The 20,053-nt window shown below is 38.0% G+C and overlaps 1 protein-coding gene across 9 annotated transcripts in view; it reads left to right on the top strand.

Moving 5' to 3' along the window:
* SLC9B1 (solute carrier family 9 member B1) overlaps nt 1–20,053 on the top strand; it is a 151,947-nt gene that overhangs the window by 102,315 nt on the left and 29,579 nt on the right. For 6 of the 9 annotated variants that reach the window (XM_063663936.1, XM_063663935.1, XM_054485546.2 and 3 more), the window contains 4 exons: nt 4,213–4,319; nt 5,160–5,309; nt 9,132–9,240; nt 10,127–10,263. In XM_063663936.1, coding sequence (XP_063520006.1) covers nt 4,213–4,319; nt 5,160–5,309; nt 9,132–9,240; nt 10,127–10,263 — 503 coding nt within the window. Of the gene's footprint in view, nt 1–3,630; nt 3,748–4,212; nt 4,320–5,159; nt 5,310–9,131; nt 9,241–10,126; nt 10,264–20,053 lie in introns of all 9 variants that reach the window. The other 3 variants (XM_063663933.1, XM_063663932.1, XM_063663934.1) reach the window with 1 other exon arrangement.

Here is a 20,053-nt window from a genome sequence, read left to right as displayed (position 1 = left end):
ATTCACATAATTTAATACAGAAATGTTATGCTTTTACTTTTTAAATTCTATACTTCAATTAAAAGTGAATTACAGGCTGGGTGTGGTATCTCACACCTGTAGTCCCAGCACTTTGAGAGGCCAAAATGGGAGGATCGCTTGAGCCTAGGAGTTTGAGACTAGCAAGACCTTATCTCTGCTAAAAATTTAAAAATATTATCTGAGTATGGTGGTGCATGTCTGTAGTCCCAGCCACTCGGGAGGCTGAGGTAGGAGGATTGCTTTAGCCCAGGACTGCAAGGTTGCAGTGAGCTGTGATCAAACCACTGCACTCCAGCCTGGGCAACAGAGCAAGACTTTGTCTCAAAAAAGAAAAAGAAAAAAGTAAAGAAAAAAAGTGTTTTACTTTCCACCATTACAGTATTAAAGGATTCTATGTTCACTCATATATTTACCTTTACCAAAGAAGTTTATATTTTGTATGCTTTTGTATTTCTATCCAATGCCCTTTCATTTCCACTTGGAGGACTCCCTTTAACATTTTTTGTAAGGTAGGTCTAGTGGTGATCAACTCCCTCACCTTTTACTTCTCTGGGGAACTCTTTGTTTGTCCTTCATTTTTGAAGTACAGTTTTACTGGCTATAAGGTTCTTGGTTGACAGTTTTTTTTTTCTTTCAGCCCTTTTAATATATCATCCCATTCTCTTCTGTCCTGTAGAGTTTTTGCTGAGAATTCCACTGATAACCATATGGCATCTCCCTTGTATGTGAAAAGTTGCTTTGATCCTGTTCCTTTCAAAATTCTCTCTTTGTCTTTGACTTTTGACAGTTTGATTGTAATGTGTCTCATTGTAGGTCTTTCGCAAATTATCCAACTTGGAGTTCTTTGAGCCTCTTGGATTTGTATGTCCATTTCCTTCTTTAAATTTGAGAAGTTTTTGGTCATTTTTTTAACTGGCTCTCTGCCCCTTTATTTTTCTCTTCTCCTTCTGGCACTTTCATAATGCATACATTGGTCTGCTTGATGGCATCCTGTAAGTCTCTTAGGCTGTCTTCACTCTTCATTACTTTTCCCTTTTGCTCCTCTGACTCCATAATTTCAAATGACTAGTCTTCTGTTTCACTGATTCTTTCTTCTGCTTGATGTTATTGAAACTGCCTTTGCAAAAATTACAACTGAAGAAATTATGACAGTGAAAGACATCAGACCTAATCAACTCCATCTTGCTTCTAGCATTTAAACTGTCCTTGTTCATTCCTGGCAGTAGGATGAACTAATTTTGGGAAGGTATTCAGTTCATGGTTTGACTCTGAAACAAAGTTGATAATAGCCATTTCCCGAAAAGATCCCCTTCTTGCCTGGAACCAGTCTGCCTTTGCAGATAAACAAATTAGCTATAACATTAGAAATTACAGTTGAGGGGTTATGCAGCCTCTGTCTCCAAGAGTCTGAACCTCTCCAAATTGCTTCTGGGGATAACATCACTATTGTAAAACCTAAAATCATTGCTTGAGATATTTTGCAGACCCTGCACTGGATGAATCAGCTGACACCACCCAGACTGGTAATATGGCTCAACTAGTTCTGCCATCCCACCCACAAACAGAAGACAGCAAGAAAACATCACCTCAACCCCCTATGATTTCATCTCCAACCTGACGAATCAGCAGTCCCCACTTCCCAAGCCCCTACCTGCCAAATTATCTTTAAAACTTCTGATCCCCAAATGCTCAGGGAGACTGATTTGAGTAATGATAAAACTCTGGTCTCCCGCACAGCCCCCTCTGCATGAATTACTCTTTCTCCATTGCAATTCCCCTGTCCTGATAAATCAGCTCTGTCTAAGCAGGGCACAAGGTGAACCCATTGGGCAGTTACACAGTCTATTGGTGATTTCCGATAGTGAATTTTTCAATTGAGCTATTGTATTCCTTAGCTTCAGAGTTTCTGTATGGTTCCTTTTTTTTTTTTTTTTTTTTTAGTTTCTATCTCTTTGTTAATATTTTCATTTTGTTGATGAATTATTTCCTGCTTTCATTTAGTTGTCTATTTCTGTTGTCACTGGGCCTCATTAAGAGAGTTAATTTGAATTCTTTGTCAGGTAACTCATTTATCTATTTCTTTAGGGTTGGTTTCTGGAGATTTATTTTACTCCTTTAATTTAGTCATCAGGTTTCTCTGTTTCTTCTTATGCCTTGTTATTTTTTATTTTTTTATTTTTTCTTTATTTTTGCCAAGATTTGGACGTTTGAAAAAAACTGCCACTGCTCCCAGTTTTTATCAGCTGGCTTCATACGGAAGACCTTTACCTGAATCAGCATGGCTATAGGTTCTAGCGGCCTCTCAAACCTTTTCTGAGAATGCATCTTCTTTGGGTTTATACATTGCAACATCCCAAGTAGAGGTTTGCCAGTTTGTTTTTCTGGAGCTGTTGCTCTCTCTGGTATCTGTCTGTGGTACTGCAGGTTCCCTGGTGCTGCATCATCTCTGACCTCTGCATTATTCCCAGTGGCTGTCGCGCATCCAAAGTATGCCAGTTGGGTGTCAAGTTAGAGAGAGAGAGAGAGCTTCAGGTAACCTCATAAAACTATTCCGTTCCAGTCTTCTCTTTCCCTGCTAATGGAGAAGCTGCAAGTTGAGTGCTTCCCAGCCACACCAACCTGTTCCAGCTTGAGGAAGGGGCATCATGAGTATAATGCAATAGCTTTTCTTATTTGTTCAATGCCACTATTCTTGGCTTTGCACTTGTCTGTGCTACTACAACTTCTTAATGGTTTATGGAACTCCATAAAGGCTTTTAGACCATATATTGTTGTTCAGTTGGTATCTTTATGGAGAATCAAGGTTTGGAGTTCTCCATTCCACCATCTGGCTGACATCACTCTGTTTATATTATTTTTTATTTTTATTATATTTTATTTTCTTGAGACAGGATCTTGCTCTGTCAGCCAGGCTGGAGTGCAGCCTCGAACTCCTGAGCTCAAGGGACCTCCTCCCTCAGCCTACTGAGTACTTGGACTATAGGCACACACCGCATACCGGGCTAATTTTTTATTTTCTTGTAAAGATGGGGTTTCACTCTGTTGCCCAAGCTGGTCTCAAACTCTTGGGCTCAAGCAATCCTTCTGCTTTGGCCTCCCAAAGTGCTAGGATTAAGGGTGTGAGCCCACCATGCCCTGCCTGTTATATTTAGTAGAAAATATGTCTAAAAATATACTTACTTACTATATTGAATCCACTACCCAGAGCTTAACTGAACTATTTTTGTGACTCATTCCATTTTTTATTTTTTGTTTTTTACTTATTACAATGAACTACAAATATGGATATATTAATATTAATGAATATAAAATATACTGGAATCTTTTGTATTTTTTTTTCCTTTTTTCTTCACCAAAAGCAGATACTTAAATACACTGAAATCTTAATTGACCCTTGAATGTTTCTAGGACTGACCCTGGAACAAAATTTTTTATGTTGTTATTACATTGTTCTTTTCATGTTAAAAATCATTTGTTTCTTTTTCATATAGTGCATCAAAGAAGAATTGTTAATATAGCCCTTACCAGCCATGTGCTAAGTGCCACAAGTGTTTCGGTCTCTCTCCATTCTTGTACGTCATTTGGTCTTTTTTTTTTTTTCTTTTGGAGGTGTGGCCTCCATCTTTCACCCAGGCTGGAGTGTGGTGGCACGATCTCAGCTCAACTTCTGCCTCCCGGGTTCAAGTGATTCTCCTCCTTCAGCCTCCCGAGTACCTAGGACCACAGGTGTGCGCCACCATGCCCAGCTAATTTTTGTATTTTTAGTAGAGATGGGGTTTCATTATGTTGGCCAGGCTGGTCTTGAACTCCTGACCTCAATCCACCCTCCTCAGCCTCCCAAAGCGCTGGGATTACAGGCGTGAGCCACTGCGCCCAGACTACCTCACTCTGTCTTTTAAGTTGGCTATGTAAGGGGAGCATCTTGTGCTTGTTAAGTCTTTGTTTTCTGGCCTATTTACATAATGGACATTTCTGAGTTGCATGTATATATTAAATTATTTGAGAGTATATATTTAATGTACTAAATAGATCTACATGTTTTCATATATGTCACTATAAAAAGACCATTTGCATATATTTGTTCTATAAAATGCTTACTTTTCTTCATGAACCACCTAGATTTGCTTTTCTGATGTGTAGTGTATGTGAAAATATTTCTTTGTGAATTTTTTTTATTGTGTGCCCCTACAGGTGGTATACTTGATAACGCCATAGCCTCTATAAGGAACGTATGTATTAGTCTGCTGGCAGGAATTGTTTTGGGATTTTTTGTTCAATATTTTCCAAGTGAAGACCAGGTAAATACAAAATCTATTTTATAGAAGTATAGTATTAGACATTTTTTTCAAAATATTAAACTTTGGTAAGATCCATGAAATTTAATACTTAATTCTATTTCTCTAAAACTAGCCTCCAATGCCTACTCTTTACTTAAAACTGAGCACAGCAGTGATTGATACAGGTCAATGGCTTTGATTAAAGTCTCTGCTTCCTGATTTGGCAAATAAGGAATATCAAAAAATATACTTAATGCAGAGTATCCCTCTGAATTATACTTTCCCTTTCTCTACTAAATTGCCTATTGATGTTTGATAATTTCCCCCAAATTTTCCCTTAAACATTTTAGGGGGAGATAGGTCCCCATTTATTTCTGCATATTTTCTGACTGAAATTCACTCCTGCTCTCCTTTGACAAAGGCAACACTCAAACTTAGCCATTTCCTGCCTTAAAGGGAAACATGCCATTACTTTTTATTTCTGTAATTTCCATCCAAATTCAGCTGTAACATATTGACCAAAGAGATATTCAAATATTTTTTAAGAATTCATTGGATATGTTATATGAAACTGGAGATTTTATGGGTCTCTTTTCTTCTTCACTTAAAGTAATACTTTAACCATTTTACTGATACTAGTATCAGAGATATGGCAGAAGATGAAACGTTACTAATTACAAATTTTGTTACTTGGTAGTAAGTCTGCTAAAATATATGGTGAGAAAGAAAATCAAAATTTTAGACATTTAATATAACATTTAAAGACATAATATCAAAGAGTCAAAATATATAATAGATAATGTCAAATCTTGTATTATATATTTAATATAAACTAATTTCTAAATATCTATCTAATTCTAGAAAAAACTTGCATTGAAGAGAGGATTCCTTGTTTTGTCTATGTGTGTTTCTGCTGTCTTAGGCAGCCAACGTATTGGTTTACATGGATCTGGAGGATTATTCACACTAGTGTTGAGTTTCATTGCAGGGACAAAATGGTCCCAAGAAAAGGTGAATATTTTTAATATGCTATATTTTAAAAGCTAAAACAACTGAATTTTTTACATATATTTAGGAAATCCCCTCATTCTGTTTGGAAAATGTTCCAAAAGGTTTTCTGTCCTCAAGAAAGTGTATGAATCAATCAAGGAAATAAAATATTTAGGAAAAGCACCTGGAAATATACTAATATGGAATCAGAAGTTGAGTTAATCACATCGGGCTTCTTTTATCAGTCTAATTATTTATTACTTTTATCAATCTAATTATTTTATTCATTGAAATTTTAATTACATAATTAATCCATGAAAAATGTTTGTAAAAGGCCGGGCACGGTGGCTCACGCCTGTAATCCCAGAACTTTGGGAGGTGGAGGCGGACAGATCACCTAGGGTCAGGAGTTTGAGACCAGCGTGGCCAACATGGTGAAACCCCATCTCTACTAAAAATACAAAAATTAGCTGGGCATGGTGGCGTGGTGTTGGGCACCTGTAATCCCAGCTACTCAGGAGGCTGAGGCAGGAGCATCACTTTAACCCAGGAGGCAGAGGTTGCAGTGAGCCGAGATCATGCCATTGCACTCCAGCCTGGGCAACAAGTGCAAAACTCCATCACAAAAAAATAAATAAATAATAAACAAACAAATAATAAAAATAGAAATGCTTGTAAAAGAATAAAACATATAGAATAAAATGTAAAAGATTTCTTTATTCCCCACCACTGTCAAATATCAAACCCCCTTACATTTTTTTAAGTAACCGGTATTCTATTTATAGACATTAAGATCATTTCCACTTTTTGTTATTTACAAACAGTGCTGTCATAAACAGTGTTGTTCACGTCTTTTTTTTTTTTTTTTTTTTTTTGAGACGCACTTTCACTCTTGTCACCCAGGCTGGAGTGCAGTAGCATAATCTTGGCTCACTGCAAACTCCCCCTCCTGGATTCGAGTGATTCTTCTGTTTCAGCCTCCCTAGTAGCTGGGATTATTGGCGTGCACCACCACGCCCAGCAAATATTTGTATTTTTAGTAGAGATGGGGTTTCACCATGTTGACCAGGCAGGTCTTGAACTCCTGACCTCAGGTGATACTCCTGCCTCGGCCTCCCAAAGTGTTGGGATTACAGGTACATCTATAGGGATAGATACCTAGAAATGACTTTTTTTTTTTTGAGACAGGGTCTCTCTATGTTGCCCAGGCTGGTCTCAAAATCCTGAGCTCAAGGGATCCTCCCAACTTGACATTGCAAATTGCTAGGATTATAAGCATGAGCTACCACACCTGGCTGGAAATGATCTGTGTTTTATTTTGATGGACACTGCTAAATTATCCCTTCAAAAGATTTTCGTTATTTACACTCTGCCAACAGTGCACAAAAATATCTAATACCTTAACTCATCAACAGCACTTGATATTATCACTAGTTCTATTCTTTTTACTGTTAGATGACCTCACCATCCAATTCTTATAGTTTCTTACAATTATGTGATGTTGTTATTCTTTATTTACATTTCTCTGATTAGTAGTATAGTAAGCTTCTCTTCATATATTCTTTTTAAAATACCTATGATCTTCTTTGACCATTTTTATTGGGTTATTTATTTTTTTGTTTCTAATTTATAGTTTCTCTTAGTGTTAGGGCTACTGATCCTTTGTTATGTATATATTGCATATAATTTTTGCTTATCTTCAACTTTGTTTATGGTGTCTGGTGTATGAAAGTAAAATTTCCTATGACCAAACCTATTGGGTTTTCCTTTTTTGGTTTTGGATTCTGCATCTTATTTAAGAAGGACTTTCTCACTGAAGATTATAACATATAAACATTACAAAGATATATTATTCTGTATACTATCATTTAATATTTTGATAGTTTTTGTTTGTTTAATTTGTTTTTTCATTTAGTCTTTTAATCTATCTGGAATTTATCTTTGTGAATGCTGTGAGGTAAGATTATACATATATACATATGTGTATCTTACAAACTATTTATATATATACACACACACACATACAGTTTGTAAGTTAACTGAACAGAGATAGAACTACATCATGCCTGATGTGTGTGTGTGTGTGTAGATATATATCTACACACACACACAAATATACATATATATTCAGACACACATATATACTTGCATGTGATGAATATGTACATACAGATATATGCACATAAACTAGACAGTCATTTTTTGCCAACTTGTTTATTTATTGACCAATTCATTAATAATTCAGTTTTTTAACATGAACTAAATTCTCCCATATATATTAATTCTGAAGTCTATTTAATCCTACTTCTCTATTTCTATGCCAACACCACTGTTTTCAATCACTGCAGTTTTATGTGTCAAAATCTAATATAGATTATACTTCTTTTTAAAGTATTTTTTGGTTGTTCCTACACATATTCTTTCTTAGATAAATTTTAGAATCAGCTTGAGAAGTTCCCTAACCAAAAATGATAGTGGCATTTTGTTTAGTATTCTTATATAATCATAATTATAAAAGAAATGAAATGAATGAAATGCAAATCAATGAATAAAATTAAAACTGCTAGAATTTTTTTAAATGGTAAAAGAAACAGAACTAAAACAAGTTTTAAAGATTAAAAGTAACAAATAGGATAATTATGCTGTAAAGAAGAGTAACATTGTTTTTCTTTGTTTTTATTTTTTTAAACTATAATAAGTGGGGATCAGAAAACACAGTCATAAGGGAAATAGTTATGAAGATAGTTTATGCCTCAAGGAAGAGACATCAAAGTTCTTATGTATCTTCTGTTTAAAAAAAAAAAATGTTAAACCCAGACTGAGACTGAAATCTCTTCATCCAAATTCCTGGAGAAGAGCCAGAGTAATGTAGGCCAATAGGGGCCTTTCCTATAACATTTTAACTGGAGAAGTAGCACTGGGAGGCATTCGTTTCCAGAAAGGGAAGCTGGGTAGGCAGCTAAATGAGAATCTAATATATGTTTTGGTTTTGTTTTAAGGAAAAAGTAACTTTAAAGTATTCAACACGGGTTCTTTGGAAGCAGGCCTAGCAGACTTCCAAATTGTTTTTCCTAGTAGTATATGCTGTATATATCAGGATTCACTTTAATGGGATTGAGTTCCAGGATGGTTGTTAGTGGAGGGCTTCCCAACCCCCTTCTGAGAACCCAAATGTTTGCATGAACTGGGTGTGTTCTCATCAGGCATGATGTAGTTATATCGCTGTTATGTTACCTCACAGACAAAATCTGGAACTCATACGAAACATGGCTAGAACCCTAAGGACATCACTTATCCTGTGACAAAATGGCCAAATAGTATTATTTTATTGCTTTGTGAGTTTCTTTTAATCAAATTCTACCTAAGTGTTTGTGTAAAACTATTGAAGTGCTCAGTTTTTATTAATTAAGTTTAACATTTTTATTAAAATAAAGTGTCTTAAATTTATCAAATGTTAAATGACTTTAGGCCAGGCATGGTGGCTCATGCCTATAATGCTAGTGCTTTGGGACGCCACAGCCAGAGACCACTTGAGGACAGGAGTTCTAGACCATCCTGGGCAACATAGCAAGACCCCATCTCTATAAACAATTTAAAAATTAGCCCAGCATGGTGGTACACACCTGTAGTTCTACTTGGGAGGCTGCGAGAGGATCACTTGAGCCCAGGAGTTCAAGGCTACAGTGAGCTATGATTATGCCACTACACTCCAGCCTGGGCAACAGAGCGAGACCCCATCTCTAAAATACTTAAAAAGTGGAAAAAAGAAGGGGGAGAGACTTTAAGTTTCTGAAATATATTTATGTGCCAAAATAATTATAAATGTATTTCTCTTTTCTATAGATGAAAGTCCAAAAGATTATTACAAATGTATGGGATATTTTTCAACCACTTCTTTTTGGTTTAGTTGGAGCAGAAGTATCTGTTTCATCGCTTGAATCAAATATTGTTGGTAAGAATAATTAAAGCACAAAAAAATATGAAATTAAAAAATATTTAAGAAAATTATAAATACATTTATTTTTATTTACAATATATCTTTGGCTACAAGGACCTTCTTCAGAAACACATGTTGATACAGTATCATATTTTCGTATTGCTCTTCCTTTACACTGTGTGCTCTTTTTTTTTTAAACCAAGGACAGCCCTGAATATCTTCCCTGAGTTTTCTGAGGAAATAAATATAAGATTTCTTTCCTGAGGGAACATATTTGATACGATCAGCACTTTTTGAGTACTTTCATTTAAAACTATTGGCTGGGCGTGGTGGCTCATGCCTGTAATCTTAGCACTTTGGGAGGCCGAAGCAGGCAGATTTCTTGAAGTTAGGAGTTCGAGACCTGCCTGGCTAACGTGGGGAACCCCCTCTCTCCTAAAAATACAAAAATTAGCCAGGTGTGGTAGTGCGCATCTGTAATCCCAGCTACTCGGGAGGCTGAGGCAGGAGAATCGCGTGAACGCGGGAGTCGGAAGTTGCAGTGAGCTGAGATTGTACCACTGTACTCCAGCCTGGGCAACAGAGCAAGAATCCTTCTCAAAAAATAAATTATTATTAATAATAATAAAAGTATTCAAAAAAAGTCCATTAGTTCAGAATTGTATAAATGTCATCTGTCTTATTTTTCATGGTACCTCCACCATCAGATACTCTCTTGCACTTTACGAGAATCCTCCATCATATTCATTTTTTATAATCATTGTTTTTATGTAAAAAATAAACACATGAAGAGACAATAGCCTTAAAATGCTTTCAAGAGTTTTAGAAATCATATTCCTGGGCATAAAGAACACTTCTTCACAAATATTTTGTTATTTATGTTTGTTTTCATCTGCTATAGGCATATCTGTTGCCACTCTGAGTTTGGCATTATGTGTTCGAATTTTAACCACATATCTATTGATGTGCTTTGCTGGTTTTAGTTTTAAGGAGAAAATATTTATTGCTTTAGCATGGATGCCCAAAGCTACAGTACAGGTAAGAACATATTAAGCCTATTGCTTAATGCTTTCATTTTGATGCTTTTAAAATTTAAAATGAAAAATGTTACTCCAATCACAAAATATGAGCTATTATCCTTACTTTTTAAATGTTTGATTGATCATAACTATTCATTAAAATTAACGTAACCAGTCCCAGCTACTCAGGAGGCTGAGATGGGAGAATCACTTGAACCCAGGAAGCGGAGGTTGCAGTAAGCTGAGATGGCACCACTGTATTCCAGTCTGGGCGACAGAGCAAGACTCCATCTCAAATAAATAAATAAATAAACAAAAGCAAACAAAGAAACTTAATGTAATCTTTTTGTATTTTTATTTTTATTTTCATTTTGAGACCAGGTCTCACTCTGTCACCCAGACTGGAGTGCAGTTGCATGATCACGGCTCACTGCAGCCTCAACCTCCTGGGCTCAAACAATCCTCTCACATCAGCCTCCTGAGTAGCTAGGATGACAGGCACCTGCCACCACACCCAACTGCTTTTTTTCTGATTTTTTTTTTTTTTTTTTTTGAGACAGAGTCTCACTCTGTTGCCCAGGCTGGAGTTCAGTGGCATGATCTCGGCTCACTGCAACCTCCACCTCCCAGGTTCAAGCGATTCTCCTGCCTCAGCCTCCTGAGTAGCTGGGATTACAGGTGCACACCACCACACCCAGCTAATTTTTGTATTTGTAGTAGAGATGGGGTCTCACCATGTTGGCCAGGCTAGTCTCAAACTCCTGACCTCAAGTGATCCACCTGCCTCAGCCTCCCAAAGTGCTGGGATCACAGGCATAAGCCACTGTGCCTGGCCTTTTTTTTCTGATTTTTTTGTAGAGAGGAGGTCTTGCTATGTTGCCCAGGCTGGTCTTGAACTCCTAGGTTCAAGTATCTTCCTGCCTCAGCCTCCTAAAGTTCTGGAATTATGAGCATAACCCACTGGGCCCAGCCAATGTAACCTTTTTAAATCTCAGTTTTAAAAGCAATTCTTTTGAAATTAAAAAGTATTCTTTCAATAAGTACTTCCTAAGTTTATGAAAATATGTTTTTTATTTTCCTAAAATATATAATAAGAGTATATCTGAAAATTGGAGTTTTTATATTTTGCTGAATATAACAAAGCTAAATGTTACGATTTTAAAAAGTAGAGACAAAGGCCAGGCATGGTGGCTCATGCCTGGAATCCTAGCACTTCGGGAGGCTGAGGCAGGCAGATCACTTGGGCTCAGGAGTTCAAGACCAGCCTGGGCAGCATGGTAAAACCCTGTCTCTACAAAAAATACAAAAAAATTAGTCAGGTGTGTTGGCACGCACCTGTAGTCCCAGCTACTTGGGAGCTGAGGCAGGAGGATTGCTTGAACTCGGGAGGTTGAGGCTGCAGTGAGCTGAGGTCACACCACTTCACTCCAGCTTGGGTGACAAAGTGAGACCCTGCCTCCAAAAAAAAAAAAGTAAAGTAAAATAGAGACACGTTGATTTTTTTAAAAATACTTTTCCTACCTTGCCACTCACTCCATCACACAAATGCACATATATTGTTTTTAATTACACATTTGTTTGTATACTATTTGGTTAATGGCTAAATCCCTGCCCCCACCCCCTTGATAGACTGTGTAAGGACAGGGACAGTGTCTGGTTGTTGCAGTTGTTTTTCATTATTTCTCCCTGGCACTTAACACAGTGCCTGACATGCAGGAGGCAAATATGTATTGCATGCCTGCAAGAATGAATGAACAGAAAGGGAAACCTTGTAATTTTGCCCTCTTATTCAAGGATATTCTCCTCCTCCTAAAATATATTGCTACTTATTGTTAGACTGTTTAACTTGGCAGCATAATATATCTTAATTTCCTGTGGCTCTTTTCTTAGTTGTTATTCCAAAACAGAAGCTCCTAAATTTTCATGCAAAAAAACCTCTATTATCATGTTAGAAAAGCAGGTTCATAGGGCCAGACTACCTGTTTTGAATACCATGTTACTTGACTATAACCTCAGGAAAATTATTTTCTAATCTCTCAGTCCAGTCCTTCAGTGTTCTCATCTTACAATGAAGTCTATGACTGTATCTGTTTCTTAGCAGTGTTGTCAGGATTCAATGACATAATCCACGTAAAGTGCTTAGCGCTCTCTCTGGCATATGGTGGTGCTCAGTTAACGATGTTGTTATTTTATCTTACCTTCAAGTAATATAAATAACAACTTTTTATTTTTAATGTCTACTGTAAGGAATAATAAATCTACAAAAGGAGTATCTGTTCTCTCTCTTTCCAACAATACTCTCACAATTTTGTTTTATTATTTCATAATTTTCATAAAGCAAGGAAAAAAAAAAGCAGGTATGAGGAAAGAGACCACTCACTCGAGTCCTGCAGTATTATTCTGCTTCTGCCTATTCCTGTCTGCTGGCTCCAGGCTAGCTTCTACACAAAGAATATCAAGCTGGTTCCAGGAACTGTCAAGACATAAAATACAAGTAGAGTCACAACAGCAATAATAGATAACGATAATGTCACAAGGAAATAAGACCAACAAATATTTAAATTTCAATTTTATTATTTTTTTGTATTTTTATTATTTTTTATTTTATTTTATTTTATTTTATTTTATTATACTTTAAGTTTTAGGGTACATGTGCACAATGTGCAGGTTAGTTACATATGTATACATGTGCCATGCTGGTGTGCTGCATCCATTAACTCGCCATTTAGCATTAGGTATATCTCCTAATGCTATCGCTCCCTGTTCCCCCCACCCCACAACAGTCCCCAGAGTGTGATGTTCCCCTTCCTGTGTCCATGTGTTCTCATTGTTCAATTCCCACCTGTGAGTGACAACATGCAGTGTTTGGTTTTTTGTCCTTGCGATAGTTTACTGAGAATGATGATTCCAGCTTCATCCATGTCCCTACAAAGGACATGAACTCATCATTTTTTATGGCTGCATAGTATTCCATGGTGTATATGTGCCACATTTTCTGAATCCAGTCTATCATTGTTGGACATTTGGGTTGGTTCCAAGTCTTTGCTATTGTGAATAGAGCTGCAATAAACATACGTGTGCATGTGTCTTTATGACAGCATGATTTATAGTCCTTTGGGTATATACCCAGTAATGGGATGGCTGGGTCAAATGGTATTTCTAGTTCTAGATCCCTGAGGAATCGCCACACTGACTTCCACAAAGGTTGAACTAGTTTACAGTCCCAACAACAGTGTAAAAGTGTTCATATTTCTCCACATCCTCTCCAGCACCTGTTGTTTCCTGACTTTTTAATGATCGCCATTCTAACTGGTGTGAGATGGTATCTCATTGTGGTTTTGATTTGCATTTCTCTGATGGCCAGTGATGGTGAGCATTTTTTCATGTGTTTTTTGGCTGCATAAATGTCTTCTTTTGAGAAGTGTCTGTTCATGTCCTTCGCCCACTTTTTGATGGGGTTGTTTTTTTCTTGTAAATTTGTTGGAGTTCATTGTAGATTCTGGATATTAGCCCTTTGTCAGATGAGCAGGTTGCGAAAATTTTCTCCCATTTTGTAGGTTGCCTGTTCACTCTGATGGTAGTTTCTTTTGCTGTGCAGAAGCTCTTTAGTTTAATTAGATCCCATTTGTCAATTTTGGCTTTTGTTGCTGTTGCTTTTGGTGTTTTAGACATGAAATCCTTGCCCATGCCTATGTCCTGAATGGTAATGCCTAGGTTTTCTTCTAGGGATTTTATGGTTTTAGGTCTAATGTTTAAGTCCTTAATCCATCTTGAATTAATTTTTGTATAAGGTGTAAGGAAGGGATCCAGTTTCAGCTTTCTACATATGGCTAGCCAGTTTTCCCAGCACCATTTATTAAATAGGGAATCCTTTCCCCATTGCTTGTTTTTGTCAGGTTTGTCAAAGATCAGATAGTTGTAGATATGCGGCATTATTTCTGAGGGCTCTGTTCTGTTCCATTGATCTATATCTCTGTTTTGGTACCAGTACCATGCTGTTTTGGTTACTGTAGCCTTGTAGTATAGTTTGAAGTCAGGTAGCTTGATGCCTCCAGCTTTGTTCTTTTGGCTTAGGTTTGACTTGGTGATGCGGGCTCTTTTTTGGTTCCATATGAACTTTAAAGTAGTTTTTTTTCCAATTCTGTGAAGAAAGTCATTGGTAGCTTGATGGGGATGGCATTGAATCTATAAATTACCTTGGGCAGTATGGCCATTTTCATGATATTGATTCTTCCTACCCATGAGCATGGAATGTTCTTCCATTTGTTTGTATCCTCTTTTATTTCATTGAGCAGTGGTTTGTAGTTCTCCTTGAAGAGGTCCTTCACGTCTGCTGTAAGTTGGATTCCTAGGTATTTTATTCTCTTTGAAGCAATTGTGAATGGGAGTTCACTCATGATTTGGCTCTCTGTTTGTCTGTTATTGATGTATAAGAATGCTTGTGATTTTTGTACATTGATTTTGTATCCTGAGACTTTGCTGAAGTTGCTTATCAGCTTAAGGAGATTTTGGGCTGAGACAGTGGGGTTTTCTAGATATACAATCATGTCATCTGCAAACAGGGACAATTTGACTTCCTCTTTTCCTAATTGAATACCCTTTATTTCCTTCTCCTGCCTAATTGCCCTGGCCAGAACTTCCAACACTATCTTGAATAGGAGTGGTGAGAGAGGGCATCCCTGTCTTGTGCCAGTTTTCTAAGGGAATGCTTCCCAGTTTTTGCCCATTAAGTATAATATTGGCTGTGGGTTTGACATAGATAGCTCTTATTATTTTGAGATACGTCCCATCAATACCTAATTTATTGAGAGTTTTTAGCATGAAGGGTTGTTGAATTTTGTCAAAGGCCTTTTCTGCATCTGTTGAGATAATCATGTGGTTTTTGTCTTTGGTTCTGTTTATATGCTGGATTACATTTATTGATTTGTGTATATTGAACCAGTCTTGCATCCCAGGGATGAAGCCCACTTGATCATGGTGGATAAGCTTTTTGATGTGCTGCTGGATTCGGTTTGCCAGTATTTTATTGAGGATTTTTTGCATCAATGTTCATCAAGGATATTGGTCTAAAATTCTCTTTTTTGGTTGTGTCTCTGCCAGGCTTTGGCATCAGGATGATGCTGGCCTCATAAAATGAGTTAGGGAGGATTCCCTCTTTTTCTATTGATTGGAATAGTTTCAGAAGGAATGGTACCAGTTCCTCCTTGTACCTCTGGTAGAATTTGGCTGTGAAACCATCTGGTCCTGGACTCTTTTTGGTTGGTAAGCTATTGATTATTGCCACAATTTCAGAGCCTGTTATTGGTCTATTCAGGGATTCAACTTCTTCCTGGTTTAGTCTTGGGAGGGTGTCGAGGAATTTATCCATTTCTTCTAGATTTTCTAGTTTATTTGCGTGGAGGTGTTTATAGTATTCTCTGATGGTAGTTTGTATTTCTGTGGGATCGGTGGTGATATCCCCTTTATCATTTTTTATTGTGTCTGTTTGATTCTTCTCTCTTTTCTTCTTTATTATTCTTGCTAGCAGTCTATCCATTTTGTTGATCCTTTCAAAATATCAGCTCCTGGATTCATTAATTTTTTGAAGGGTTTTTTGTGTCTCTATTTCCTTCAGTTCTGCTCTGATCTTAGTTATTTCTTGCCTTCTGCTAGCTTTTGAATGTGTTTGCTCTTGCTTTTCTAGTTCTTTTAATTGTGATGTTAGGGTGTCAATGTTGGATCTTTCCTGCTTTCTCTTGTGGGGTATTTAGTGCTATAAATTTCCCTCTACACACTTCTTTGAATGTGTCCCAGAGATTCTGGTATGTTGTGTCTTTGTTCTCGTTGGTTTCAAAGAACATCTTTATCTCTGCCTTCATTTCGTTATGTACCCAGTAGTCATTCAGGAGCAGGTTGTTCAGTTTCCATGTAGTTGAGCGGTTTTGAGTGAGTTTCTTAATCCTGAGCTCTAGTTTGATTGCACTGTGGTCTGAGAGACAGTTTGTTATAATTTCTGTTCTTTTACATTTGCTGAGGAGAGCTTTACTTCCAACTATGTGGTCAATTTTGGAATAGGTGTGGTGTGGTGCTGAAAAAAATGTATATTCTGTTGATTTGGGGTGGAGAGTTCTGTAGATGTCTATTAGGTCCGCTTGGTGCAGAGCTGAGTTCAATTCCTGGGTATCCTTGTTGACTTTCTGTCTCGTTGATCTGTCTAATGTTGACAGTGGGGTGTTAAAGTCTCCCATTATTTTTTTGTGGGAGTCTAAGTCTCTTTGTAGGTCACTCAGGACTTGCTTTATGAATCTGGGTGCTCCTGTATTGGGTGCATATATATTTAGGATAGTTACCTCTTCTTGTTGAATTGATCCCTTTACCATTATGTAATGGCCTTCTTTGTCTTTTTTGATCTTTGTTGGTTTAAAGTCTATTTTATCAGAGAGCAGGATTGCAACCCCTGCCTTTTTTTGTTTTCCATTTGCTTGGTAGATCTTCCTCCATCCTTTTATTTTGAGCCTATGTGTGTCTCTGCACATGAGATGGGTTTCCTGAATACAGCACACTGATGGGTCTTGACTCTTTATCCAATTTGCCAGTCTGTCTTTTAATTAGAGCATTTAGTCCATTTACATTTGAAGTTAATATTGTTATGTGTGAATTTGATCCTGTCATTATGTTGTTAGCTGGTTATTTTGCTCATTAGTTGATGCAGTTTCTTCGTAGCCTCGATGGTCTTTACAATTTGGCATGATTTTGCAGCGGCTGGTACCGGTTGTTCCTTTCTACGTTTAGTGCTTCCTTCAGGAGCTCTTGTAGGGCAGGCCTGGTGGTGACAAAATCTCTCAGCACTTGCTTGTCTGTAAAGGATTTTATTTCTCCTTCACTTATGAAGCTTAGTTTGGCTGGATATGAAATTCTGGGTTGAAAATTCTTTTCTTTAAGAATGTTGAATATTGGCCCCCACTCTCTTCTGGCTTGTAGAGTTTCTGCCGAGAGATCCGCTGTTATTCTGATGGGCTTCCCTTTGTGGGTAACCCGACCTTTCTCTCTGGCTGCCCTTAACATTTTTTCCTTCATTTCAACTTTGGTGAATCTGACAATTATGTGTCTTGGAGTTGCTCTTCTGAAGGAGTATCTTTGTGGCGTTCTCTGTATTGCTTGAATCTGAATGTTGGCCTGCCTTGCTAGGTTGGGGAAGTTCTCCTGGATAATATCCTGCAGAGTGTTTTCCAGCTTGGTTCCATTCTCCCTGTCACTTTTCAGGTATACCAATCAGACGTAGATTTGGTATTTTCACATAGTCCCATATTTCTTGGAGGGTTTTTTTGTTTCTTTTTATTCTTTTTTCTCTAAACTTCCCTTCTCGCTTCATTTCATTCATTTCATCTTCCATCGCTAATACCCTTTCTTCCAGTTGATCGCGTCGGCTCCTGAGGCTTCTGCATTCTTCACGTAGTTCTCGAGCCTTGGCTTTCAGTTCCATCAGCTCCTTTAAGCACTTCTCTGTATTGGTTATTCTAGTTATATATTCGTCTAAATTTTTTTCAAAGTTTTTAACTTCTTTGCCTTTGGTTTGAATTTCCTACTGTAGCTCGGAGTAGTTTGATCATCTGAAGCCCTCTTCTCTCAACTCGTCCAAGTCATTCTCTGTCCAGCTTTGTTCCATTGCTGGTGAGGAACTGCGTTCCTTTGGAGGAGGAGAGGCGCTCTGCTTTTTAGAGTTTCCAGTTTTTCTGCTCTGTTTTTTTCCCCATCTTTGTGGTTTTATCTACTTTGGGTCTTTGATGATGGTGTTGTACAGATGGGTTTTTGGTGTGGATGTCCTTTCTGTTTGTTAGTTTTCCTTCTAACAGACAGGACCCTCAGCTGCAGATCTGTTGGAGTTTGCTAGAGGTCCACTCCAGACCCTGTTTGCCTGGGTAACAGCAGCGGTGGCTGCAGAAAAGCGGATATTCGTGAACCGCGAATGCTGCTGTCTGATCGTTCCTCTAGAAGTTTTGTCTCAGAGGAGTACCCAGCCATGTGAGGTGTCAATCTGCCCCTACCGGGGGGTGCCTCCCAGTTAGGCTGCTCAGGGGTCAGGGGTCAGGGACCCACTTGAGGAGGCAGTCTGCCCGTTCTCAGAACTCCAGCTGCATGCTGGGAGAACCACTGCTCTCCTCAAAGCTGTCAGACAGGGACATTTAAGTCTGCAGAGGTTACTGCTGTCTTTTTGTTTGTCTGGGCCCTGCCCCCAGAGGTGGAGCCTACAGAGGCAGGCAGGCCTCCTTGAGCTATGGTGGGCTCCACCCAGTTCGAGCTTCCCAGCTGCTTTGTTTACCTAAGCAAGCCTGGTCAATGGCAGGCGCCCCTCTCCCAGCCTCGCTGCCACCTTGCAGTTTGATCTCAGACTGCTGTGCTAGCCATCAGCGAGACTCCGTGGGCATAGGACCCTCTGAGCCAGGTGCGGGATATAATCTCCTGGTGTGCCGTTTTTTAAGCCCGTGGGAAAAGTGCAGTATTAGGGTAGGAGTGACCCAATTTTCCAGGTGCCGTCTGTCACCCCTTTCTTTGACTAGGAAAGGGAACTCCCTGACCCCTTGTGCTTCCCGAGTGAGGTAATGCCTCGCCCTTCTTCGGCTCACGCACGGTGCGCTGCATTCACTGTCCTGCGCCCACTGTCTGGCACTCCCTAGTGAGATGAACCCATTACCTCAGATGGAAATGCAGAAATCACCCATCTTCTGCATGGCTCACTCTGGGAGCTGTGGACCGGAGCTGTTCCTATTCCGCCATCTTGGCTGCCCTCTAAATTTCAATTTTAAATTATTTTCACCTTTATCCTCTTCCGCCGTTCTCTGCTACTAAAATAAAATTGGCTAAGGTTCAGCTCTTTCTCTTGTTCCTCAGTTTCGAGTTACTGATAAAAATTAGAGTGGAAAAATAGAAGCTATTAGGAGAGTAAATAAATAATTTAGTTAACAAATGTAAGATCAGCTTGGCAGTTGGATTCTTTTAGAGAAATAATATTAAATCTCAGTCACTAGGAGGAAATCATTTATCATGTAATAAAAGTCCTCACATAATAAGGTTGTCATAAGAATTAAATGAATTGATAAATGGAAAGCTTTAAGAATGATACCTGCCATATGATGAATGCCATATAACTATATAAATATTATTTCTAGTTTCACCATTATCATCATCTCTTAAAAGTCAATGGGTTTGGTTTTTGTTTTTTCTGTTGGAAGTTCTTTTATATTCAAATCCTCTTCTAAACTGTAAGATTCTTTCAAGTTGGTTTTCTGCATGATTATCTTTTTCTCCCTAGCATCCTCCAGCACACTGGCTCATGTTCAGTACATTAAAAGTTATGATATAATAATGATGCCATTTTAAATTATTGATTTAGGATATAGAAATTGATCTTAAATTGAGGGGTTCTTTTGCCATAATGTTCCATATCAGAGGTAATGTTTCTTCCATTATGTTGTTACTTTGCAACTCCATAGAAAATATGTTGTATCTTGGTATTTAATTCCCCAAAATTTTAAGGCAATTTCATGCCTAGATTATTAAACACAAAGAAAGAGGGTTAGCAAGAAATTTGCTTTATGTTATTAAAAATAATGTGGTAGAAGGTGACTAGGGAAAAAACTTGTGACCCAGTAGAGTCATTCTAAAACAAAAACTTCAAAGGAACTCATTCTCTGACCTGGCAGGGGATGAGGAGTGGGGGAGAAAGAAACTACTATCTGAATACCTACTGTGTGCCAGGTGTTCTTTGCATTCTCATATTTAATTTTCACAACCGTCCAGTAAGATAAGTATTTTGTTCTTCATTTTACACG

This window comes from Pongo pygmaeus, chromosome 3, assembly GCF_028885625.2.
Source record: "Pongo pygmaeus isolate AG05252 chromosome 3, NHGRI_mPonPyg2-v2.0_pri, whole genome shotgun sequence".
NCBI classification, from domain to species: Eukaryota; Metazoa; Chordata; class Mammalia; order Primates; family Hominidae; genus Pongo; species Pongo pygmaeus.
The sequence above is the reverse complement of the archived record's forward strand: the minus strand, read 5'-3'. Positions and strand labels throughout refer to the sequence as shown.